The sequence below is a fragment of the Microcaecilia unicolor genome, chromosome 2 (assembly GCF_901765095.1).
Source record: "Microcaecilia unicolor chromosome 2, aMicUni1.1, whole genome shotgun sequence".
NCBI classification, from domain to species: domain Eukaryota; kingdom Metazoa; phylum Chordata; class Amphibia; order Gymnophiona; family Siphonopidae; genus Microcaecilia; species Microcaecilia unicolor.
In genome coordinates, this window is record NC_044032.1 from 242878299 (window position 1) to 242905979 (window position 27681).

The window sequence follows — 27681 nt, forward strand, 5'->3', positions numbered from 1 at the left end:
CTAGTTGGCAAGCCTAATGTGTACCCATACCCATGAAAGTGCCAGCAAAGCGCTTAAATGCTAGTCTGCAAATACCCATTTAACTTCCATAGCTGCAGTAAGCACTAACACGTGCTTACCACAGCTTAAAAAGGCTTACTGTGGGTAAAATCCCCTCTCATCCCAACACAGCCTGGACATCCCCACAAGTATCAACACCCCAGATCACACCCATCCTATCTCAGACAGCTTGAAAATCCTCGGCGTTACCATGGATTGTAACTTAACACTAGAGAGCCAAGTGAAATCCACAACAAAGAAAATGTTCCACTCAATGTTGAAACTCAAACGCGTGAAGCAATTCTTCCTGAGGGAAACATTTCGCAACCTGATACAATCAATGGTACTAAGCCACTTAGATTACTGCAATAGAATTTATGCGGGATGTACCTTAAAGAAACTTCAGACCGCTCAAAACACGGCAGCTAGGCTTATATTTGGTAAAACGCGATTTGAAAGCGCAAAACCCCTCTGCGAAAAACTACACTGGCTCCCAATCAAAGAACACATCGCCTTCAAAATCTGCACCCTGGTTCACAAAATCATCTACGGAGAAGCCCCGAGTTACATGACAGACTTGATCGACTTACCAATTAGAAATACATCCGAATCAACACGATCTTATCTAAATCTGCACTACCCAAGCTGTAAAGGACTTAAATACAAAACAACGTACGCATCTAGTTTTTCCTACATAAGCACACAACTGTGGAACGCATTACCAAAAGCCTTGAAAACGACGTACGACCACCTAAACTTCCGGAAATCACTAAAAACCAACCTGTTTAAAAAGGCATACTCTACCGATGCAACTTAAATGCCTAATCTCTGCAACACAACCAAACTAAAGCACATAATGGACATAACATAATCTTCCATTCTCCAATTCCCTAATGTGGCTCTGCCACATGAACTTGATCTTACCACAATATCACCCTGTATTTGTGTATACCGGAGCCTGCAAAGGCCTCTCCAGTACTATGTAAGCCACATTGAGCCTACAAATAGGTGGGAAAATGTGGGATACAAATGTAACAAATAAAAATACCCACGCACTAAAAAATAAACGTTTTGACTGAGGGGGAGTGTCTGGAGGTGGAGAGAGGGCATATCTGAACCATTCAGTTAGCGTAGCCACACTGTCGTGTGAACCGATTAGCACGGGATTAGCACATGGGCTCATACCATCTAAAAAAAAAAAGTAGCAATAAGGTTCATGTGCTAATTTTTGTGGCAATGTGGAGGGGCATAATCGAATGGTGCCGGCCAAATAGATGGCCGGCCATCTATTTGGCCGGCGCCGCAAAGAGCAGTCCCGAACTGTATTATGGAAAAAGATGGCTGGCCATCTTTCGTTCTGATAATACGGTTGTGGCCGGCCAAATGTCAGAGATGGCCGAGTTTGAGATGGCCGGCATCACTTTTTGCCGATAATGGAAACTAATGCCGGCCATCTCAAATCCAGCCAAATCCAAGGCATTTGGTCGTGGGAGGAGCCAGCATTTGTAGTGCACTGGTCCCCCTGACATGCCAGGACACCAACCGGGCACCCTAGGGGGCACTGCAGTGGACTTCAAAAATAGCTCCTAGGTGCATAGCTCCCTTAACCTTGGGTGCTGAGCCCCCCTAAATCCCCCCCCCCCAAAACCCACTCACCCCAACCGTACACCACTACCATAGCCCTTAGAGATGAAGGGGGGCACTTACATTTGGGTACAGTGGGTTTTGGGGGAGTTTTGGAGGGCTTAACATTTACCACCACAAGTGTAACAGGTAGGGGGAGATGGGCCTGGGACCACCTGCCTGAAGTGCACTGCGCCCACTAAATACTGCTCTAGGGACCTGCATACTGCTGTCAGGGAGCTGGGTATGACATTTGAGGCTGGCAAAAAAATATTTTGGGGGTTTTTTTTTGGGTGGGAGGGGGTTGGTGACCACTGGGGGAGTAAGGGGAGGTCATCCCCAATTCCCTCCGGTGGTCATTTGGTCAGTTGGGGCACCTTTTTGAAGCTTGGTCCTGAAAAAAAAGGGACCAAGTGAAGCTGTCGAAATGCTCATCAAGGCTGGCTTTCTTTTTCCATTATCGGGCGAAGCCGGCCATCCCCCGTCCCGCCTTCGCTACCCTACTGACACGCTCCCTTGACGTTTTGCCGGCTCTGCGACGGAAAGCAGTTGGCGTTGGCCAAAATCGGCTTTCGATTATACCGATTTGGCCGGGTTCAGGAGATCGCTGGCCATCTCCTTCGAAAATAAGCTGGATTGTCACATGGCCGTTAATTCGGAAAATGGGAAATCAGCCATTTTCCGGCTGCAGTAGAAATAGCTTTAGAGCGTGGAAAAGACCTGGGTAAGGGGGCACTAAAGCCAGTTTTTGCCACAGCTTTGTAAAAGGATCCTATAGTGTGCATTTGCAAGGGGACATTCACAAGGGTAAAGCTCCCACTTACACCCAGTCTTTACAGCATACTGTAAGTTAATGTTAGCAGTAGCAATAGCGGGTTTTGCTAGTATTCTGTAACAGAAACTATGTGCCTAGGTACTGTAATACAACAAGCTCCTACCACATGATTTCAGGCACCTGAATGGAGGCACCCAGTTGTAGAATTGCTCCAATGTGTTTCTGATTTATGTATAATCCAAAAGAAAAATAGTATTTGCTAATCTGTTGACTATAATGAAAGGATGACATAATTTTAATAAAATTCAAGTTTTCTATGTAGAGGATTATAGAATTTGATGATGTGCTGTGAACTAACATGCACTGTATTTAAGAAGTGCAAGCAAACATTTGGCTGTTTGGAATGGATATCTCAGTTTTCTTTGTAGGATAAAATGGGCAAGTTCCAAAACTGCTTACTGCCTCTGGCTTTGATTCACTATAAGTACATAAGTATTGCCATACTGGCACAGACCGAGTTTCCAACATTGGCCAATCAAGGTAACAAGTACCTGGCAAGATCCCAAAATAGTACAATACATTTTATGCTGTTTATCCTAGAAATAAGCGGTGGATTTTCCCCAAGTCCATCTTAATAATGGCTTATTCCGTTTTCTTTTAGGAAGCTGTCCAAACCTTTTTTAAAACCCACTAAACCAACTGCTTTTACTACATTCTCTGGCAATGAATTCCTGAGTTTAATTACATGTTGAATGAAGAAATATTTCCTCTGATTCGTTTTAAATTTACTACTTTGTAGCTTCATTGCGTACACATGTAGTCCTAGTATTTTTGGAAAGAGTAAACAAGCGATTCACGTCTACCCATTCCATTCAACTCCACTCCTTATTTTATAGACCTCAATCATATCTCCCCTCAGCCGTCTTCTCTCCAAGCTGAAAAGCCCTAGCCGCTTTAGCCCTTCCTCATAGGGAAGTCGTCCCATCCCCTTTATCATTTTTGTCGCCCTTCTCTGCATCTTTTCTAATTCCACTATATCTTTTTTGAGATGCGGTGAGCAGAATTGCACACAATATTCGAGGTGCAGTCACACCATGGAGAAATACAAAAGCATTATAATACATCATTTTTGGTTTCCCTTCCTTTCCTAATAATACCTAACATTCTATTTGCTTTCTTAGCTGCAGCTGCACACTGAGCAGTGGATTTCAATGTATCATCAATGATGACACCTAGATCCCTTTCCTGGTCAATGACTCCTAATGTGGAACCTTGTATTACGTATCTGTAATTTGGGTTCCTCATTCACACATGGCATCACTTTGCACTTGTTCACATTAAACATCATCTGCCATCTGAATGCCCAGTCTCCCAGTCTCATAAGATCCTCTTGTAATTTTTCACAATCCTCTTGCAATTTAACAACTTTGAATAACTTTGTGTTGTCAGCAAATTTAATTACCTCACTAGTTACTCCCATCTATAAATCATTTATAAATAAGTTAAAAAGCAGCAGTCTCAGCACAGACCCCTGTGGAACCCCACTATCTACCTTTCTCCATTGAGAATACTGACCATTTAACCCTACTCTCTGTTTTCTATCTTTTAACCAGTTTTTAATACACAGTAGAACACTACCTCCTATCCCATGACTCTCCAAGTTCTCTAGAGTCTTTCATGAGGTACTTTGTCAAATGTCTTTTGAAAATCCAGATACACAATATCGACCAGCTCACCTTTATCCACGTTTGTTCACCCCTTCAAAGAAATGTAATAGATTGTGAGGCAAGATTTCCCTTCACTAAATCCATGTTGGCTTTGTCTCATTAATCCATGCTTTTGAATATGCTCTGTAATTTTGTTCTTTATAATAATCTCTACCATTTTTCCCGGCACCGACGTCAGGCTCACCTGTCTATCGTTTCCCGGATCACCTGTGGAACCTTTTTAAAAAAATCGATGTTACATTGGCCACCTTCCCATCTTCCATTACCATGCTTGATTTTAAAGATAAATTACATATTACTAACAATAGTTCTGCAAGTTCTTTTTTTAATTCTATCAGTACCCTGGGATAAATATCATCCGGTCCAGGCGATTTGCTACTCTTCAATTTGTCAAACTGCACTATTACCACCTCCAGGTTTATTGAGATTTCATTCAGTTTCTCTGACTTGTCAGCTTTGAATACCATTTCTGGCACAGGTATCTCTCACAAATATTCCTTGGTGAAGACCAAAGCAAAGAATTCATTTAATCTCTTCGCTATAGCTTTGTCTTCCCTGAGTGCCCCCTTTACCCCTTGGTTATATAGTGGTCCAAATGATTCTTTTGCAGACTGGCTCAATCTGTCCTTCTTTTTCTGGAGCTATATGGTAACCCTACCACTCAGCCTTCTCTTTTTCCAAGCTGAAGAACCCTAATCTCTTTAGCTTTTCCTCATATGAGAGGAATTCCATCCATTTAACCATTTTGGTTGCTGTTCTTTGAACCTTTTCTAATTCTGCTATATCATTTTTGACACATGGCAACCAGAATTGAATGCAATACGCAAGGTGAAGTCGCACCATGGAGCGATACAGAGGCATTGTAATATTCTTGGTCTTATGCATCCCTTTCCTAATAATTCCTAGCATCCTGTTTGCTTTTTTGGCCTCTGCTGCACACGGGGCAGAAGATTTCAGCATATTGTCTACAATGACACCTAGATCTTTTTTTTTGGTTGCTGACCCTCAAGGAGGACCCCAGAATCAGGTAACTATGATTTGGATTATTCTTCCAAATGTGCATCACTTTGCATTTATCCACATTACATTTAATTTCCTCTGCAGTAAAGATGCTGAGAGTTTGCATTTTTGTCAGCCTTTTATTTTGATTCAATGCTGATTGCACAGTTTAATGACATATACCCCGGGAATCTACATATGGCACCTTACTTTCTGCATAGAAATTGAAGCATATTCTATAACAATGTGCGTTACTTAATTGGTTAACTAGCTATTCAGCGCTGTTACTTGGATGTTAACAAGCAATTATCAGCACTAATTGGCATTAATGAAGATTTACATGCACAACTCAAAGTTGCATATTTGAAAATGGGGCGGGGTGTGAACATTTTAAAAATCTTTGCGCTAATTTAAGCATCCAGATTTACGCCAAGTAAAACATGGCATAAATGGCTACAATTACATTTATGTTAAAACACAAAAATACCTAAATAGGGACCACTGGTGAACTATTCTAATTCTAATGTTGTATTACCACGTGGTGTTCAAAATATTCTGCTTCAAACAACTGCAGCTGGTTATAAATCACACTTGTTTATTCTTACTTTTATTAAGAGGACCTCAAATCTTCCCAGCTTGGCTGTTCTATTCAGAACTCATTTGCATGATATTTTCTTTCATGCGCTCAAGCTGTTTTCTGAAAGTATTTATTATCACTGGTCCTGTATTTACTATCAAAATCTTTCAGAGGTCAGGTTTCTTACGTCACTGACCTCTGAAAGATTTTGATAGTAAATACAGGACCAGTGATAATAAATACTTTCAGAAAACAGCTTGAGCGCATGTAAGAAAATATCATGCAAATGAGTTCTGAATAGAACAGCCAAGCTGGGAAGATTTGAGGTCCTCTTAATAAAAGTAAGAATAAACAAGTGTGATTTATAACCAGCTGCAGTTGTTTGAAGCAGAATATTTTGAACACCACGTGGTAATACAACATTAGAATTACAATTGCATTTGGTCACGTGGAGAGGCGCTCAGTGTATTCTATATGCCGTGCGGAAATTGAAGCCTATTCTGTAGAATTTAGGCATACTGTACAGAATACGCCTAGGCGTATATTTTTTCCACACAGAATTTGCAGGCGCCATATATAGAATCTAGCCCATAATGCATTGACTTTCTGAAATGTACAGCGTTATGTTGTGCATTTTTATTTTTTGTTGTCTTATGTACATTTTTACTGTTGCTCATAACAGTACTTTGGAGGTAATTGCAGTAGGTGCAAGTTAAAGGTACCTGCCCTGTGTAATTTACGAGCAAGATACAATTTGAAATGTGTAGCAACAAAGGTTGATTATTGTCATCATCCTGATCAAGTATCGATATGACACGGTATTGCAACTAATGTTTATTTCTTCATTTGGATTTTGGCTCACAACTTTTTCAGTTGTAGCTCAAGGCAACTTACGTTAAGGTACAGTTACAGTAGCTACTGATATAATTGTTGTTGAATTTGTGCTGTAAACTGTTCCAGGTCTTAAGGATAAGAAGATATAAAAGTCTTAGAATCTGTTTCATACATTTCCAAACCTCTGGGGTTAGAGGAAGTCATTCTTTGATATTTGTTTTGGCAAGACATAGCTTGAACTGAATATTCTTGAACTGTGCGGCCACAAATTAGTATAATAGTAAAAGGACAAGCTGGAACATCAAACTGTGCAGCACAAATGACTGTGTTTATCAGTCCTCCTTGCCATCATCACCTTTCTGCCATAAAGCCAGTATGGAGCTCTTGCTTCTTCTTCTTCCTGGATATAGAGGTAGGGCAGCAAAATTTGCAGCTGGATAGAGAATATGGTGCACAAATAGGAAATGGAAATGGAAGCAGACACAGTGAAGACTATAGGTATGTCCATACAATCTAAACCAGGGGTGGGCAACCTTCATACACAGAGGGCCGCATTAATCTCAGTTCTATTTTTTTTTATTACATTTGTACCCCGCGCTTTCCCACTCATAGCAGGCTCAATGCGGCTTACATATTATATACAGGTACTTATTTGTACCTGGGGCAATGGAGGGTTAAGTGACTTGCCCAGAGTCACAAGGAGCTGCCTGTGCCTGCAGTGGGAATCGAACCCAGTTCCCCAAGACCAAAGTCCACCACTCTGACCACTAAGCCACTCCTCCACTCCCTAACAAGCCTTAATTGAGCTTTTTTTTGAAAGAGATCGCCGGCCATCTTCTGACACAAATTGGGAGATGGCCAGCGATCTCCTGATCCCGGCCAAATCAGTATAATCGAAAGCCGATTTTAGCCGACCCCAACTGCTTTTCGTCGCGGAGCCAGCCAAGCTTCAAGGGAGGGTACAGAAGGCGGGGCAGGGTGGGGGCAGGACGGGGGCGTGGTTATGAGATAGCCGGCTTCACCCCATAATAGAAAAACGATGGCCGGCTCAGATGAGCATTTCGCCGGCTGCACTTGGACCATTTATTTTTAGGTCCAAGTCACAAAAAAGTGCCCCAATTGACCAGATGACCACCGGAGGGAAACGGGGATGACCTCCCCTTACTCCCCCAGTGGTCACCAACCCCCTCCCACCCAAAAAAATTAAAAAAAAAAAGAGTTTTATGCCAGCCTGAAATGTCATACCCAGCTCCCTGACAGCAGTATGCAGGTCCCTGGAGCAGTATTTAGTGGGTGCAGTGCACTTCAGGCAGATGGACCCAGGCCCATCCCCCCCACCTGTTCCACTTGTGGTGGTAAATGGAGCCCACCAAAACCCACTGTACCCACATGTAGGTGCCCCCCTTCACCCCTTAGAGCTATGGTAATGGTGTAGAGTTGTGGGGAGTGGGTTTTGAGGGGGGGGGGGGGGTTGGGGGCTCAGTACCCAAGGTAAGGGAGCTATGCACCTGGGAGCTATTTTTATTTTTAATTTCTAGAAGTGCCCCCTAGGGTGCCCGGTTGGTGTCCTGGCATGTGAGGGGGCCAGTGCACTACAAATGCTGGCTCCTCCCACGACCAAATGCCTTGCATTTCGCCAGGTTTGAGATGGCCGGGCCCGGTTTCCATTATGGCTGAAAAACGAAGCCGGCCATCTCCTCTAAACCCAGCGATCGATTTAGCCGGCCCCAACCGTATTTTGAAAATACGGTTGGCTCCGCCCCCTTGCAGAGCCGACCCCGAAGATGGCCGGCCATCTGTTTGGCCGGCGCTGTTCGATTATGCCCCTCATTGTTACCTAATGACAGAACCAGAAATGCACAGAGCTCCATAAACATTCTGTGATACATAAGTAAGTAAAAATGTAGCTAAAATTGATGGAAACAAACTGCTAAAGTGGCTATTCTGAAAATATTTGTGAAATAGTGTTTAAAAATTGCCAGTACTCTAGTTAATGAGATAAACAGAAGGCAGACACTGCAAGTCCAAACAGTTTCTTTATTTGTACAGACCCGACGTGGCCACGTTTAGAAATGCTAAATAGTAGTAGTAGTAGTAGTAGTAATAAGGCTGCATCAGGGGTAGTGACATAAAACTGCTAACCAGGGATAGGAAAGGCTTAGCCCGGATAACAAACTGATCATCCAAGATTACTTCAGCAGTAGTTTTTTCACAGAAAGTGGAGCAGCAGCAGAGGTATGAAGCACCAGCAGAGGTATGAAGCTGCTGCTCCACTTTCTGTGAAAAAAACTACTGCTGAAAATCTTGGATGATCAGTTTTGCTATCCGGGCTAAGCCTTTCTTGTCCCTGGTTAGCGGTTTTATGTCACTACCCCTGATGCAGCCTTATTGGTGAAACATGGCCACGTCGGGTCTGTATGAATAAAATACCTGTTTGGACTTTCAGTATCTGCTCTCTGTTTATCTCTTCTGTTGTTGCAAGACAGCGCCTCTGTGCTATTCCAATACTCTAGTTAATGTCAGTTTCTGTGTAAAATTCGCATGGTCTTGTGGACCACATAAAATTCAATGATGGGCTACAGGTTGCCCACTGCTGATCTAAACTGTGCCTACAGAATCAGAAAGCTATGCCTACTGTACTAAGAAATGACTACATTCTTTCCTTAAACTATTCCCCGATAGAAAGTGTTTCTTTATAAATTGCAGGTGGTGTTTGTGAGCTGGTGTAAAAGTTTCTGGGACTGTGGTCTTGTGGCACTGGATGATGTGACATTGAGCATGGGAGACTGCAGAATAACTGGTAAATCACTTTAATCTATGTTCTTTCCTTTATCAATTGGAAGAAAAACATGTTCGTACTGTTTTCCTGCTATGGGGCTTGATGAATGCATCAGCTAACCAGATACCTATTATGAGACCCTCTCATTGCTGTGCAAGAATCCCATGACTGGTTATTGGCATCAAAGTTACACATGGGAGGAGAAAATTCTCTGTGTGGGGAATAATTTTCAGTTCCTGCTCAGCATAATGACTTGTCATTTATAGAGTTCATCTGCATATTATGGCTTTTGTATCGCACCAGGAGGTGGTTCCAAAGCGAAACTCGCTAAATCACCAAAACATGGTTTTCCAAAATTTATAGCATTTCCGAAGTGTTAAAAATAAAAAAAATGTGATGCTAGTTTTTATGTCAGGCTTACCTAAGGAAAAGGAGTGGGAAGGGAGATGGAGGATATGTAAGGTCAGTGATACTCTAGATATGCAGGACCTATGCAGTGAACTTTAGCATAGCCGTTGAAGCCCTCTTGTGCATACCAAAAATAGTGAATTATGGTTTGTAGTTTATTCAAGGCGATGTACAATAAAATCAAACTGAGGAAAGGAACTCCAGTATATTTATAGGAAAGCACACCAGTCATAAAGGAAATAATCATACATCCTGACAATGAACAGCAACATCACACAAATGTTTCGGCAGGGTAGACCCTAGGTCAAATTAAAGGCCTAATTACATAAATGGGGTTTGAGACTCAATTACGTATGTAGGAAGGCCTTATTGTACAGATTTGAAGGGTCTAACAGTCAGCAAAATCAGGCAGATACCAATTTGTCTATAATTATATGTACTGATACCAATTTTAAAAAAGGCCTCCATGGGCCCTTCCCTGGGTAACAAGTTCATTTATGTATTCTTACTGCTGTGTGCAGTTCTTATGCCTGGGGGAATACTGCACAATAGTGCAATGCAGAATTTGTGCAGAATTCACCACCTTCATAGACTGCAAAGAATTCTGCCTTTAAAGTGCAGAGTGGCACAAACGTTCACTTTCCAACTGCCTTCCTTCCTCCTTGCACACTCACTGCTCCAGCGCAGCCAGAGCAGGATCTGCACAGCCACACATCAGGCTGCTGCCTCCTCCTTTGCCACCTTAGTCCCCGGCAGTTCCTTTAAGCCACACAGTTGTACGGAGACCTACGTGGCTCAAAGGAACAATCAGGCCCAGTGGCAGAGGAAGAGGAAGCAGCCCTGTGTGTGGCTGTGCAGCTCTTCTTCTTGCTGCACTGGAGTGGTGAGTGTCATGGTAGAGGCGAGGACTGGAGCAAGGTGGATGGGGTAGGCTGTGCCATGGGGAAGGGGGGCTAAAGAAAAGTGGATGGGGTGTGTATGTGTCATGAGTGGTGGTGGAGGGTTGGAGAGAGGTGGACAGTGTGTGTGCCATGGGTTGCTGCCCCTCTCCCATAATAGCTCTCCCTCACAGTGTTGGAGCCACCTTAAAACCCATAGTCCCACCCATGGGGGAAGTGACACGGGAGAGTTGGAGCCAGGAAGGCATAGTCCAGGAAGTATGTAAAGCTTACTTGGGGAATTTACTGATCAGTAGCATCCAAACTGCATTTCAAGACATTAACTCTAGCAGGAAGGCCACCTATGCAGAAGTGAAGGCCACCATTCTGGAGAGGGCAGGCTGCACCCAACAGGCCTGCTGACAGCAATTTCAAAAGGGGTCTCTACAAGTCAAGGAGAATACCTGGAGTTTCTTCTACCAGCTTAAGAAAATAGCTTGGAGATGGCTCCAACCAGAGGGCAAGACTGGCCTGGAGATAGAAAGAGTTGAACAATTTCTCGAGGGACTACCCTCGCCAAGGAAACAGTGAGTGTGGCACCACCCTAAGTTCATGCCGGAGAGAGCTTTTATTAAGCACAACCAGAATTTGAACTGGACAAAGAGGCCCAGGAAGAAGGGAGAGAAGATAGGGACCCAGAATGCTAAAGACCTTGTGGGGCCCTCCATCTTGGGAGCTCAGAAAAGAGGACTGGAATGGAGGAAGCCCTCTTTACCGAGAACCCAGCGCCCCACGCTACCTCAGATATGGGAACCCTTCTCTATCACCTGTTTCCGATACGGGGAGAAAGACCATATGTCTAGGAACTGTCAGGAGTGGGATGAGGAGACCATGGAAGTGAATGTATAACATCTCCCTGCTGCAATTTTAGGGAAACTTCCCAACCCGAGCAACTGGAAATGCATGCTGTAAGTCCAATGCGATGGGAACCCCTGTCTGGCACTGGTAGACTCCAGCAGTATGAAGACCCTTGTTCAGAGGGGAGTAGTTATCTGACAGTAAGTGAACCATGAACGAACCATGACATTGTCCTGTGTGCATGGGGATCGGAGTCAGTACCCCACAGCTCAAGTCTTCCTCCAAATGCCAGTTGGACCAGCCCAGCTGAAGGTGGTGGTGGTGCCCATCCTCCCTTACTCAGTAGTTTTGATTCAATATTTCCCAACCTTTGAAACCATCTGGGCCTAGCAAAGGATGGCTCAAAGAAGGAGGACCTGGATTGGTAAGCACCAACCCTGAAATTGCATTGTTCTTTGTGTCCAGGAGCTGCAGTAGACCAGACCCCAGTGGCCAATCAGAGCTCAGAATATTTATCAGCAATGCTGTATCACTCATGGGAGGGAAAGGAACCCCTCCCGTGCCCACCGATAGAGAATCAACCCTCAGGTTTGTATGATGACTTGGGAAAAGTCCACTGCTATATTGCTGAGCTGGAAGGTGATTCCGAGCAGGCAACTAAGTATATGCAAAGATTACAGGAGGAAAAGGAGTCCCTCCTATCTCAACTGGTCAAAGCTCAGAAGGAGATTAGAAATCAAGCTGAGAAATATGTGGAGGCTGTCCGCCTTGCTGTGGAAACGAAAGAAAGGTTGCTACACAAAACTATTGAGCAGCAAGCTGAGGAATTCAAGTAGTTGGGAAGAGGGTCCCGGAAGCACCATATTGCAGCTTCAAGAGGACACCCACTTGCAGAAAAATGTGGATGAGCAACTCAAGATAGCAGGAAGCAAGGAAAATTGCCCCAGCAGCTGAGGAATGACATGAGAAGGCCAGCAGTGCAGTCAGATGGCTGCAACTGGAGCTGGCATTCACAGTACCCCAGTGGCAGTACTCTGAGCAGCAAGGGCAACTGATGGGAACCCGATGGAGTTAATGATATGGCCCTAGTGTGCGTCCAAATGCTGGCTGGCATGGACTACAACTTCAAGTGCAAGAACACCAGGGGAAAGCAGCAGCAGCCCTGAACCATATTACCCAAGTTCTGTAGGAATGACTAGCAAAGATCCAAGCACAGCTGACCCAGGCAGAAGTATCCCATCAAGAGATGTACACGGAGCTGGAGGATTTAGCTACCCATCTCAGGGAGGCTTCTCAGAGGAGACACCTCCGCAGGAGGTGGTGGAGATGAAAACAGTAATGGAATTCAAACATGTGTTGGATAAACACAAAGGATTCCTGTTTAGAAGGAATGGATCTACGGAATCTTAGCGGAAATTGGGTGGCAATGCCGATAATTGGGAAGCAAAACCAGTGCTGGGCAGACTTCTATGGTCTATTACTACTACTATTTATCATTTCTATAGCTCTACTAGACGTACTCAGCGCTGTACACTTGAACATGAAGAGATAGTCCCTGCTCAACAGAGCTTACAATCTAATTAGGACAAACAGGACAAACAAAAGATAAGGGAATATTAAAGTGAGGATGATAAAATAAGGATTGTGAACAAGTGAATAAGGGTTAGGAGTTAAAAGCAGCATCAAAAAGGTGAGCTTTTAGCTTAGATTTGAAGACGGCCAGAGATGGAGCTTGACGTACTGGCTCAGGAAGTTTATTCCAGGCATATGGTGCAGCAAGATATAAGGAACGGAGTCTGGAGTTAGCAGTGGATATGTGGCCAGCAGCCTTAATTTAATTACATTAATATAATTTAGGAATTTCTATTCTGCATTTCTAGGAACCAAAGTGGATTACATTAAAGCTATAGCAATAATTAACTAATCAGATATTACTTAAAATGGGAGCCCGGCCAAGACCTCCAAACTCCCATCCCTTTAGCATAGTAGTTTTATTACAGATTTTTTGCTGCTAAATAGCCTTACTACAACTGGAGTAAGATTACTGCAGAAAATTAGGAGTTAAACGTCATACCAAAGGATAGCACAACTTATTACACTGACCCCCCTAGCAATGGCAGCCCATTCTGTAGGTGAACTAGGCTAGAGGCATCAATGGAACAGTACTTGCCTGGTTCAGATCCTATCAGGTAGGCAACAATCCATAATGTTTGACAGCAACTCATCACCACCATGGACACTGACCTGCAGGATACCACAAGGAGTGATACTGTCACCTATTCTGTTCAATATCTACCGCAAGCTACTAGTTGAGCTGATTTGGTCAATGGACACTCAGTTCTACATCTATGCGGATGATGTCCAGCTACTCATACCCATTGAACCTGACTTATTTACAGCCTTGAATAAACTGATTACCTGTCTAACATCAATTTAAAAAATGGGCTAAACACAACAAACTTTGCCTGAAACCGAGCTTCTCTGGGTCCCTAACACAAGTGGATACATACCTGACATGAAAATCCCTTTTGGGAAGTATCAACTCCCCCTCAAATCACAAGTCAGGAACCTTGGAATACATTTAGATTCAACACTTACTCTGATTCCCCAAATCCAAGCAACCTTCAAGAGCTGCTTCTACTATTTGCGACAGCTACGCTGCCTCTCTCCTTACATCGAGAAGGTAAATTTTATTCCAGTTGTGCACGCCATGGTAACATCAAGACTGGATTACTGCAATGCACTATACAATGGTCTGACTACAAAGGGCCTGCACCAGCTCCAGTTGATTCAGAATGCAGCAGCAAGACTCATAGAAGGTTGCAAGCGACGTGACCACATCACACCATTTTTGCAAAAACTTCATTGGCTACCAATACAATACAGGGCTAAATTTAAAACTCTATGTCTGATCTTCAATGTCCTGAAAGGAAATGGCCCTGAGTATCTGAAGAATAGGATGATCCTCCACACACTGCCAAGGACACTAAGGTCCTCCCAAGGACTTTCACTAACCACACCCTCTCCAAAAGACATTACACGATGTGATACCCACAAGAGAGCCTTGTCCGGAGTAGCCCCCACACTCTGAAATGCTTTGCCTGAAAGGCTCCATTTAACACAAGACTATCTCTACTTCAGGAAGCAGGTCAAAGCTTGGCTCTTCAACCAAGCCTTTAATGGAAGAAGTAACTAACCTGTTAGTCTCACTGACACACACAAGGAGTGACTCGGGCTGCACATACTGCAGCAGGACATGTTTATCCACTCCTACCCTAGCTGAGATAATATTTAACCATCTCTCTACCTCATGTGCAACTTGAGTCACCTTGCTTTCTAACTGTTCCTACTCTCTTACCCATCTATATGTTACAACTTTGCCTTACCCTTCACTATCAATTAAATGTTCTATTACGTATTGTGTTGACATTGCAAATAGTATACCATGCCATACTTTGTATTGTTAGTTGAATATTTTTACTGCTGAAATTGTCTATTGCTCATGTTTGATCTATTCTTACTGTACACTGTCTTGAGTGAATTCCTTCAAAAAGACGGTAAATAAATCCTAATAAATAAATAATACTGCCTAGGGCAGAACAATTTAGAAGGCAGTGCTGGTATTTGGGTCTCCAGGTTCCTTCACCTTCTTTCTGCTTTGAGGCAGTAGCAGATTGTGCTGTGCAACCATGGTGGTGCCTATAGATCGTAGTGGGGGCAGAGATCAAATACCAGAGCTTTTATAAGTCAGGGCAGCCAGAGTCTCCCCTGGGTCTCCCTCCTGTCCTCAACAATGTCCTCTCCTACCACCCTTTCAAGATCCTCCTTCTTGTCAAACAGATCATTTAGGGTAGTCACTAGTTCTTCCACCTCTTACCCTTACCCCCTCACACGTGGTGTTCCTCAGGGAACAATTCTGTCCCATCTGCTCTTTAATCTTTATCTAAGTCTGCTTGCCACACTAATACAATCATTTGGCATAATGTTTCACTTCTACACAGATGATATTCTTCTTCTCTTCCCAACCGATCCATACAAACCAAACTTAGGTCCACTGCAGGCTTGACTCATACAAATATTGGTTTGGTTAAAACAACACAAATTACTGTTGAACAAAGAAAAAATGGTTGCATGTTGGTTCACTGGTGGTTCATTTGTTCACCCCCTTGATACTTTTTGATGCACCCATTATCCCAGTCGACTCCTTCAAATACCTGGGTGTCATCCTGGATTCCCATTTAACATTTACCCCACAAATTTCTGCACTGTGCAAGTCTAGCTTCCTTTTCTTGCATGAACTTCGATCTTTCTGTAGATTTTTTTACAAAATAACTTTTTATTCTCTTGTCTTTTCACTCCTTATCTCGATACTTGACCACTGTAACATAATTTATCTAGGCCTCTCATGCATTAAGATCAAGAGACTTCAATTAATACAGAACACAGCTGCTAAACCTATTCACCATGCCCACAAGTGTAATCATGTTTCCCCTCTGTTCCAAGAACTGCACTGGCTCCCAGTGGGAAAACGTTTCCGTTTTTAATTATTGACATATTCAAAGCACACAGAATCAGTACACCTGACTATCTGTCCACCTTCACTATTCCATATTCTCTGGTACGTTTGTTACGTTCCTTAAATGACCATCAGTTAGTACTCTCTAGCCCGAAACAAGCCCAATTAGAATTTAGCCGCCACCGAGCATTTTATTTTCAGGCCCCTATTCAATGGTATTCTCTCCTGCTCAGTATCCGATCAGAATCATCCTTCAAAAAATTCAAAAGGCATTAAAAACCTGGTTATTCGAACAAGCATTTAAGTAAACTTAGCTCCGGGTCATAGGATGTGGCCTTGTTGCAGGATTCTGACCATCTGTTCCACAACTTCTTTCAATTTCTTTAACTCTTTCTCCACTACAAACTGAGTGTGTGCTTTCTTGTTGAATGTGTAAAACCTGTCTATTAATATATGTAGTTTCTTTCATTTTTAAACTGTTCTTACTTAGATTGTAAACTGCCCAGATCTATGAGTCAGTTGGGCGGTATAGCAAGTTCTAATAAACTATAAACATAGATAAAATTTTCTAAACATACAGTCATGTTAGATTTCTGCTCTCCAACCTCCTTACCTGAACTGTGATCGAAATCCCACTGTTTCCTGCTGTACTGACAAGCAGCCCTGCCAAGCCAATAGGAGCAACCAAGAGGAAAAAAAATTGAGCTTAATGGGTTTAACCATGCATGCTTGCACTGTTCAACCAATGTATTTTCAAGTTTTCATGCATAAGAATAATGAACATACATGATTTCTGACATTTTGTACTGTAAGCATTCTAAATCTTTTTGCATCACTGGTTGTAGCTTTTTAGCCAAGGCTGCAATTTTTGCGTGAGTTTTACTGCATAGAGTTCCAACCTTAGTGCATAACAGAACTGTAATGAAACACTCATCATATTTCCATAGCCTCTGCCCTACATTAATAGGTGTTTGTTTTTAACTCAAAGTGACGTGCCAGATGTGCAGAGTTAACACTCCATGGCAAGTGCGCTATGTGGAAGATTCTCCTATATAGGAACAGCCTAGCTACTAACACACAACAATGATTTTGTCATTCAATGGTAATCACCTCTCCCCTACACTTGTAAAAAAAAAAATTGCAGTACAATTCTGGGTTTGTTTGTTTTTTACAGTATCTGGAGGTCTCTGTGTTTCCCCTCGTAACTATTAGTCATTAGTGTGTGTGCAATATGTTCATGATCGGTCATGTTCTGTTAAGCTAAATCTGTGATGTAGCCCCTGGATATTTTCAGCTGTTAGTTTATTTTGAGATGAACAGCTGAAATAAATACCGTCAGAATGATTTCATTTGGGTTTGGTCTGCCACAGCGGTTCACAATTAGTGGTGTTTATTACAATAACAGGGCCAAGGTATGCTGTCTGTTCAAGTCTTGCTTCCTTGAACTAATCAGGGTGAGGCAATGTGGAGATATTATTCGCAGACCTTAGCAGAAGGAGCAGACGGAACTACTGTACTAGAGGTGACTGTCTTCTAAAGTGTGGCACGTCATTAGCTATTAAAAAGGCTGCATCCTGTTGTCGGTGACACTGGCAGAAGAGATGCATGGAGTACTGGGTAACAGGAAACATGGAGAGGGATAGAAATGCAATAAAAGTAGTGGAATCAGCAATCGTGAATTTTAGAGCATTAATCTGAAGGCTTTGTTGATTGAGAACATAGAAGAATAGAGTTCAAGGGGGAGGGAAAGGAGAAATCCTGCCAAAACATACGTGGTTCCCTTAATAGTTCAGTTAGAGGATCTATTCAGATGCCCTTACTTCCCATAGCTGTGGCATGTGCAGTCTTGGAACAGCTGGAAGTACGGTTAGGTTTACCATGACTTATAAGCAGAGAATGACTGGAACTAGCAAGATATGTGCTGAATTTTAGAAGAAGCATGCAAATTGCCATTGAACTGCTACCATTTGAGTCTCCAGTCTTCTTCAGTTCTCTAGTCCCTTTACTCTGACCCTCGAGTGCTGACCTTACTTAGGCAAGTTTTCAGAACTAGAAATTGTAACCTTCTAAAACCTGGAACTTCTTCCGTCTGGGCCTTACTACCACAGTGAAGGAATCACCTCATCCTTCTCCTTCACCTTACTAAGGGGTCCTTTTACTAAGCTACGGTAGGAGGGGGCTTGCGCTAGCATCAGCGCATGTTTTTGACGCATGCTAAGGGCCCCTGTTACTGCAGTGGGTAAAAGGCTGTCTCTTTTTATAAAAAGAAATGGCTGTGCGGTAAGTGAACCACTTACCGCACAGCCATTTTGAAAGGCAGCACTTACCACCAGCCATTGAGGTGGCAGTAAGGGCTCCCATACTAATTACCTTATGGTAAGCACCAGCACTACAAAAATAGAAAATATTTTCATAGCGCTGGAAATGATGCATGCTGGGGGTGGGAAGTACCGCCAGGCGGTAGTTCCTGATTGGCATGTGGCAAGCCCATTGCCGTTAGTAAAAGGGCTCCTAAGTAAGTACATGGGTCCAGTCCATCAAGGCCCAGAGCTCTCAATTATATCCATCTTAGGATGGTAGAAAAAAAGGCAATAGAGTGACAAGTCCTCTGCTTTTCATTTACCCCAAGTACCAAGTTAATGGGAATAACCAAAACAGAAGGAGCTAATAAAAATTCTCCAAAGACAAGCAGGCTGATATTCTCACAAGTGGGTGACGCCACGTCGGCCCTGGAGGATTTTAAAGCAAAATCTCAAAATCTCTTTACGGCGTTCCGTCGCGCGAGCGATCGTACTGCGCATGTGCGCACACCTATTCCCGCTCGCCGAGCGGACACGCCCCTCAGTTTTTCTTTTTCCGCGTCTGAGGAGACACGGAGTTCGTTAGGGCTTCGTGTTTTCTTCAGGTCTTCGGAGTAAATCTCTTTTTTATTTTTTCATTTGTACTTTTTATGGCAGGCTCATTGTGGCTTATATATACAGGTATTTTTTGTACCTGAGGCAAGAAAAAATTTAAGTAATTGCCAGAGTCACAAGGGGCTGTGCCTCAACGAAGCATATAAGCTTCTCTTTTTCTTTTTTCTTCAAAAGTGCTGGTATATTGTTATCTGTGGGCTAGCCAGCAAATAAAACAAGCCCACATTTTTTGATCCATTTATTAAAACTTAAACAAATTGCTCTCGAGAGCTGTGAGAGCCTGCTTCAGCACTACTGTCTTTGAGCCTCACAAGTGGTGAAGGTGTATGTCACAGGAAAAACCAGGAACCTAAGCAGGTGCATCCCTGGTTAGCCACTGAATGGGCAGCCTGGTGACACAAAATCAGTGGTGTAACCTTTGAAGTGAGTCTCCACCCGTCTCGGCGTCTCCTGCTCTGCAGGTCATTCGGACGCATCGGCGGAAGTGTCTTGGGCCGGATCATCTCCCTGTGAAGCGCAAGTAGTGTCTCAAAGTACCGAGACGTATTCTACTCTGCCAGGGATGCCCAAAGGACCGGATCATCTCCCTGTGAAGCGCAAGTAGTGTCTCAAAGTACCGAGACGTATTCTACTCTGCCAGGGATGTCCAAAGGACCGGATCATCTCCCTGTGAAGCGCAAGTAGTGTCTCAAAGACGAGACTTATGCTACTTGTCAGGGATGCCCAAAGGAGTTTCTGGAGTCCGACAGAGACCGATGCACGCTGGGTATAGTTATGCATCGAGTAGGTCTCCACCTGCCTCGGCGCCTCCTGCTTGGCAGGTCAATCGGGCGCATCAGCGGGTGTCGGTACCATCGGTGCCCAGAGCTTTGCTCCCTCTGTTATGGAGGTATTCGGGCTTCAGACATCAGTCGGTGCCGAGAGCGTTGCTCCCTCTATTATGGAGGTATCCTGGCATTGGACGTCGATACACCGCACCCATGACGCCCGGTGCCGATGGTGCTCGGCGCCGGCGGTGCCCATGGCGCCCGGTGCCGATGCTCCTCGGTGCCGACGCGCCGGTGGCATTCGGCGCCGACGGCACCCATGGTGCCGATGATGCTCGGTACCGACGGTGCCGGGTGTCGTCGGTGCCGGGTGTCGTGGGTGCCGTCGGTGCCGGGTGCCGGGTGTCGTCGGTGCCGGGTGTCGTGGGTACCGTCGGTACCGAGTATCATCGGTACCATGGGTGCCGTCGGTACCGAGTATCATCGGTACCATGGGTGCCGTCGGTGCCGAATGTCACCGGTGCTTCGGTACCGAGGAGTATCGGTACCGGGAACATTGGTACCATGGTCGGTGCCATGGGTCCCGTCGGTACCGGTACCATCGGTACCATGGATTCCGTCGGCACCGGGTATCATCGGTACCATGGGTACCATCGGTGCCGAGTGTCTTCGGTGCATGGGCACTGTCGGCACCAGGTATCACCATCGGCATCAGATATCATGGGCACCATCGATCACAGGTATCATCGCCCATCGGTACCGAGTATCACGAGTACCATCGGTATCGGGTATCGTCGGTACATGAGTACCGTCGATACAAAATATCATGACCAGGTACCATGGGTGCCATTGGTACCAGGTGTCTTGAGCACCGTCGATACCGTCGGTGCTGTTGGTGCCGAATGTCAAGGGTCCCTTCGGTACTAGGGTATCATGGGTACCATCGATACCAGATATCATGACTATCATCGGTACCAAGTACCATGGGTTCCTTTGGTACCGGGGGTCATCGGTCCATGTGTATCATCGGCACCGTCGGTGCCATGAGTACTATCAGTACCATCGGTCACATCTCTGTTATGGAAGTCATCTGGCAGTCTGGTTTCGATTCCCTTGCATTGCCAGATGTTGTCCTTGGCTTCGAGACCATGGGTACCATTGGATGCCATGGATGCTACCGCCTCCCGCGGCATCTAGCTTTTCAACTGGTCTCCTTCACCGATGCTGCCTCTGGTATGGGTGTTCGCTCGTAGAACTAACCGCGCCTCCATACCTTGGCTTCCAGGCCCAGAAATGCATGTTAAGAACAGCCATTTTGCTACAGGAGAACATATTTTTCCATAGCTGTTCTGTAGAATTGTATGTATGACAGTTGCTCTATACTGGTCAATGTTTGCATCTGAGCTGCTCTGTTTGAGTAATTGGCTCAGTTCAATGATGGTTCATCTGATGAACATGAAGGTCATGGGGTTTTCTCTGCTGAGAATCCTCTAGATCCTCTATTTGTCTTGACACATTACAATAGAGATTGTCAATCAGCCCAATGCCAGATGCTCGAGGTCCTGGACTACCATCTTCAACTCAGAACTGATAGCAGTTCTAAGAACTTGCTTCGGCGCCCCCGAGGCCAGAGCATACATCCTTAGCCTCCTTTGGAGAATGGCGTACCAGGCTGGCATGATCGCGTCCAAGACCAAGTCCTGCCAGATCTTTATGAACATTCCCACCGGAGTAGGCTACATCTTTTTTCCAAGTGTCACAAGTTCCTGTCCAATGACGTTTTCATCACTTGTATTGTAACACCTAGATTTCTGCTCTAGGTATGGTGATGCGCAGACTCTCATGACTGTGTGCCTCTCACCTGGAGGAGAAGACTCAGCAGAAAATTGTTGATATGCTGTGCATACACTTCCTCATCTCGGAACTTCTTTAAAGAGTTCAGCACGCTCGTTCTAGTCAGCGGCGTGCACCTAATCAGGCTCCTGCAGCTATTCCGCAGGAACCAGAGAGGGGTTTTGGAGTGGCTCCAATTCAGCATAGCCACTATATAAAAAAAAAAAAAAAAAAAAACAAATGTCCGTACCGGCCAAGCTGCCTGTCGGGGGGAAGTTCAAATATTCTCCACCACAGGTGACTTCTATATCCTCCAACCGGGGGGTTTTTTCAAATAGTCCGGTTAGGATACATTCTCAATCTGGAATCAAACCCTCCACATTGTTCATTGGAAGTTTAATCCTTTAGCTTCCATCAACAGTGAGTACTTGCAGAGGAACACTCTGCCTTTCTCAGTACCAATGCAGTCGAGCCTGTTCCACAAGGGTAAGAAGGATTGAGTTTCTATCCCAGGTCCTTCCTTGTGAGTTCCGTCCCATCATAGACATAAGGGGCAGGATGATTTCCCTGGGCATCCTTCTTCCCATACTTCAGGAAAACGAATGGTTATGCTCTCTGGGCTTACAAGATACTTCTACTCACTTTGCGTCCAGAGTATGTTTTTCCTAGTGCCTAGCTGTTGTTGCAGCATATCTTCATGGACTGGGAGTGCAAGTGTTCCCTTAACACGTTGATTGCCCGTCTCAACAGATTACAGCACAGTAATATTGAGACTTCTAGACACATGGCTTCCACAGTTCACGTCACTCCCTTGACACTTTTGCACATCTAGAGGATGTAACCCAACTGTTCGCCAGTCTTCGGAATTCCCCTCAGAGGTGGTTAATTCTCTCCATTTTGATTCTCAGGTGTCCAGTCCACCTTACTCAGTCAAAAGCTGCTGACGAAGGTTGCATCCCTCCTGGCTATCCAACCTAATTATTTTAATCAACCACACAATCGGGTTGTGATGTACTCGATAACAAAGGAGTACTGGATCTTGTCCTCTGCGTCAAGATGCCATGCAGATGTAGCGGTGGGCTCGCCAACGCGGCTTGTTTTCTCCAAGCCATTTATCTAATTGGCGTAAACAGCAGTCTGGCCGACAGGCTGAGCAACTTAGTTCAATCACAAAGTCCCTCAGTTCTGTTCCAGGCTGCAGGTTCACGGCAGACTACCATCGGATGCCTTTCTCCTTCTTTGGGGGACAAGTTTTCTGTATGCGTATCCTACCATACATCTGGTGGAAAAGACTTGCTGATTCTCAAGCAAGATTGTGGAGCCATGATTCTCATTGCTCCTTTCTAGCTACGTCAGATATGATTCCCTCTTCTTCTGGAGTTGGAATGTTTTCCAGCTCTCATTACGCAGAACGAGGGGGCACTTCTACATCCCAACCTCCAATCTATGGCTCACACGGTCTGGATGTTGAGAGTGTAGGTTTCGTTGACTTTTCCAGAAGAGTGTCTCCCGACTCTTGCCTGCTTCCAGAAAAAGATTTCACAAAGAGGTGTTATTCTTTTCATGGAAGAGGTTTACCGTCTGGTGTGACAGCGAGGCCCTAGATCCTGCCTCTAGTCTTATACAGACCTTGCTTGAGTTCTTTCTACACCTGTCTGAACCTGGTCTCAAGACCAACTCGGTCAGTATTCATCTTCGTGCAATAAGAGCTTATCATCAACGTGTAAAAGGTCAGCCTTTAGCTGTCCACTTCATGACGTTTACTTCTCCCACAGTATTGAGAGAATTCCTTGTATGTGTCTAAGGGGGATTATTTCTGTTGGGCTTAGCACCCCCAATAATTTTACAGTTGGCTCTTATGCTTCGGTCAGAGCCCCTATCACTCCTTATTCAGTATCTTGGGGTCTCAATGTCGTTTTCATCCAGCTGCTGCAAGCTCAATTCGGGCCACTGGATTCCTGTCATCTGAAGTATTGGACCTGGAAGGTCATTTTCCTTGGTGGCTGTTCCTTCAACTCGAAAGGTCGGTGAGCTTCAGACTCTAGTAGCTCAAGCTCCTTACCTTACTTCTCATCTTAACAGAGTAGTTCTTCGCATGCAGCCAAGGTTCTTACGGGCGCTGGTATCAGAGTACCATCTGATCCAGTCAATTGTCTTGCCAACATGCTTTCTCCCTCATCTTACAAGCCCTGGCGAAAACAAGCTGCGCACTTTTTGCGTGGAGCAGACGAGCTCCCTCGCAAGGTCCGCCCAGTTGTTTATTTCTTTTAATGCCAGTTGCTGTCGGAAACCGCATCATTTCTTCTTAACTGGCAGATTGCATCTCCTTCATTTTTGTCCAAGCTGGACTGACTCTAGAGGGCCATGTCACGGCTCACAAAATTAGAGCCATGGCTGAATCGGTGACTAATCTAAAATCAGTCACTATTGAAGGGATCTGCAAAGCTGCGGCGTGGTCATCAGTCCACACATTCACATCTCACTACTGCCTTCAGCAGAATAGCCGACGCGTCAGTCGGTTTTGGGCAGTCGAGGCTGCAGAACTTCTTTGGGGTTTAGAATCCAACTCCAACCCTCCTAAGCCCATGTTTGTTCTGTTCCAGGCTACACTCATTTAGATGTTTCTTCTTTTCAGGTCAATTTTTATTCTGGCCTCGCCGTTGCGAGACTCTATTGACCACTGTTTGTTGTGTAAGCCTGAAAGCTTGGGATACCCCACTTGTGAGAATATCAGCCTGCTTGTCTTTGGAGAAAGAGTAGTTACTTACCTGTAACAGGTGTTCTTCGAAGACAGCAGGCTGCATATTCTCACAAACCCTCCCACCTTCCCCTTTTGGAGTTGTCTCCTCCATCTTTTGGATATAACTGAGGGGCGTGTCCGCTCGGCGAGCGGGAATAGGTGTGCGCACATGCGCAGTACGATCGCTCGCGCGACGGAACGCCGTAAAGAGATTTTGAGATTTTGCTTTAAAATCCTCCGGGGCCGACGTGGCGTCACCCACTTGTGAGAATATGCAGCCTGCTGTCTTCGGAGAACACCTGTTACAGGTAAGTAACTACTCTATATAGTATGTCATTAATGGTAACTGATCCACCACACAGGTAAAAAGTAGTAGTACATCCGATTATCAGAATAAAATATATAACCTTGATTGCAGAGCAAGGACTCAGAATGAGGACATGTTCAAAAATCTGATTAATTTCTTTGACTGGGTAACCAGAGAACTAGATTGAAGGCATGCACTGGATGTGGTGGTCTTAGATTTCAGCAAAGCCTTTGATACTTTTCCACATATGAGGCTTATAAGTAAACTGAGTGCCTTGGGGGTAGGTCCCAAGGTGGTGAACTGGATCAGAAATTGATTGACTGACAGATGACAGAGGGGTCATGTTAAATGGAATTCACTCAAAGAGGTGGGAAAATGTGGGATACAAATGCAACAAATAAAAAAATAAATGCAGTAGTGTTTACTGTTGGTAGTGTGGTTATAGGATACCCTTCTGAAGATACTGTACTCAGTCACTCAAATTTACTGCTAATGCTTCCTGTGGTGCTTGCATTATGCCAAAAAGAGCTCCCTTCTGGAATTCACAAGCGATAATATTATAACTGTACATTACAATATAACTGTGGTAGTAATAATTCATGTCTTATAACATAGATATTTCACACAAATTCAGACCGACTATGCATTGACTGTGGTACTTTAAGTTCTCAAAGATTATAGACCTCAAATGACCTACTACTTCAAATGCTGCAAGATTAACTTTATTTTATTAAAGTCAGTCAACAGTTCTTCAAAGGTGAACCGCATTTCTGCTGTGCTGTAGCTAATTTGTGTTTCACAGGATGTTTGCATGGTTTAATAGACTATTAATCAATTAAAAACTACTGTACGTAAATGCCAAGTCTCATCATCAGTTTTTACAGTTAAATAACAATACCATTATTTAACTCTAGATATGTTGCCCTCACCTCCTGGACAATGTACGTTTGAAAAGAATGAGTGTGGCTACACCCAGGTGAGGCGAAACAAAAGCAGCTGGCACAAAATCAGGGGGGAAACCCCAACTTCATACACTGGACCAAAAGGAGACCATACTACTGGGGTAGGTGAGTAGAGTTTGCTGAACAAAATAACAGTATTTTGGTGTTCCCCAAGACTTCCCAAACTTTGGCCTCATTTCCAGGATGTCCATGAGGGAATAAATTCACTCAACTTCAGGATTTTAGAAAGCTTGACAAAGAAAAGTCCATTGCTGTGTGAAAATAGTCACGTTCTCTGATTGAAAAGAATGAGCAAAATCCCATGTCTTTTGGAGAAACCAAATCAACCACCTTTTAAAGATGTGTCCCACTTTGCAGCTTACAGTTCATTGACTGTATCATTATATCATGCATGAATACCATTATCCCTTTTTGGTTATGTAGAATTGCTCTCTTGATATCACCACAATCTGAAATAGAGTGAAGGAAACATGTAGTTATCAACGTGGACAACCATTAAGACATGTTATTTTGGTACTAACTCATGCTGTTTTAGCACAGGTCCCATTTTATGCAATGGGACCTAGTTACTAATAACTGGGGTTAACAGTAAGTTAACACATCTTAATGGTAGACCATGTTAATAACTCCACCCCTTTCTGTTATTTCACTGCTTTAGTTAAATATCCCATGAAAAACGCATGCAGCCCTAGCCCTACTCCATAGGAAACGAAAGAGAAAAGGGGAGGAAGACACACTATTATACAATACCATACAGTGATTCCCAAACTATATATATATATATATATATATGTGTGTGTGTGTGTTTACATAAATTGAGGATTCCTCGGTGTATGATGCAAAAAATATTTTAGAGAGTCCACCATAGTAGGTGGTTTGGGAATCACTGACCTATGTACAGGAAGATCTTTTGGGAATTTGGGAATTCCAGTTGATCCAGAACTCTATTGCTCATTTATTACCATAATATCAAAAATTCCCAAGCAAACTAGAAAAATTCACACAAAAAATGCAATATCCCAGATGTTCACAAACACCACTAAATAAAAACTTGAGGAAAATGAGTGACCCTGATTCTCTATGCCATGCTCAGCCTACATCAGATCCATACACTGGCTGGTTCTTTGTATAATCATGGGCACTGTCCCATTGTGCCACTCTGTTTCTTTTCACATACCACAAAACAATCTTGTTGAAAAAGTATATTTTATAAATATCCCCACAGAGTGATATGTAATAAGATTTGTGAGAGACTTGTGCTGTCCATAATTTCAGAATGCAATACTTATATTATGAAGCTTTCAGTATTGCTGTGCTTTTATGTAAAACAAGATTTAAACACACTACTTCTCTTGAATGAAAGTCTTCTGTTGGTGCTGTAAATTTCTTGGCAGTCCCCCAAACCTTTTTGTCTGTTTTTTGGAAATATAGTGGGTGGTGTGTGATAGGACGCAGGGTTACACCATGGGAGAGTGCCTAAAATTATACAAAGAAGTAGCCAGCATATACAGTTTTAATGTTGGCTGTGCATGGCATAGGGAAGTATAGGAGGGTCTCTCCTATTCCTTACATTTATACTTAGTGGCATCTGCAATCATCCAGGATATTTCATTCTTTTGTACCCTTTTAATATCGGGCATTACTCATAGGGAGAGCATCTCTTCTGTTCTTAAAGCACTTCACTGGCTCCATGTTGCTTTTTGAGTGCAGTTCTAAAAGATTTGAGGACCAGTTGGGTTTATATGTTCCTGCTTGCATTCTTTTTTAACTGGAATTTGCTAAAACAGGGGACCTTGTAACACTTTCATGTTTAGTAGAGACCTATGTGATCTTTATATTTCTTCTGTAAGGGGTCCTTTTACTAAGGTGTGCTGAAAGATGGCCTGTGATACTGTAGGCACAAGTTTTGGGCATGCGCAGACTCATTTTTCAGGGCACCTGTAAAAAAGGCCTTTTTAAAATTTTTGCCGAAAATGGACGTGCGGCAAAATCAAAATTGCCACGCGCCCATTTTGGGTCTGAGCCCTTACCACCAGCCATTGACCTAGCGGTAAAGTCTCACGTGGTAACTGGGCGGTAATGACCTACGTGCGCCAAATGCCACTTGGCGCGTGTCCAATACGCACAGCAGAAAATAACAATTA

General features: G+C 43.9%; 1 protein-coding gene across 2 annotated transcripts in view; it reads left to right on the plus strand.

Moving 5' to 3' along the window:
• Window positions 1-27681, plus strand: part of MAMDC2 (MAM domain containing 2) — a 207194-nt gene that overhangs the window by 145778 nt on the left and 33735 nt on the right. Inside the window, exons 10-11 of one of the 2 annotated variants that reach the window (XM_030193853.1) lie at window positions 9281-9374; window positions 25490-25642. In XM_030193853.1, coding sequence (XP_030049713.1) covers window positions 9281-9374; window positions 25490-25642 — 247 coding nt within the window. The remainder of the gene's footprint in view (window positions 1-9280; window positions 9375-25489; window positions 25643-27681) is intronic. The other variant, XM_030193854.1, reaches the window with a different exon arrangement.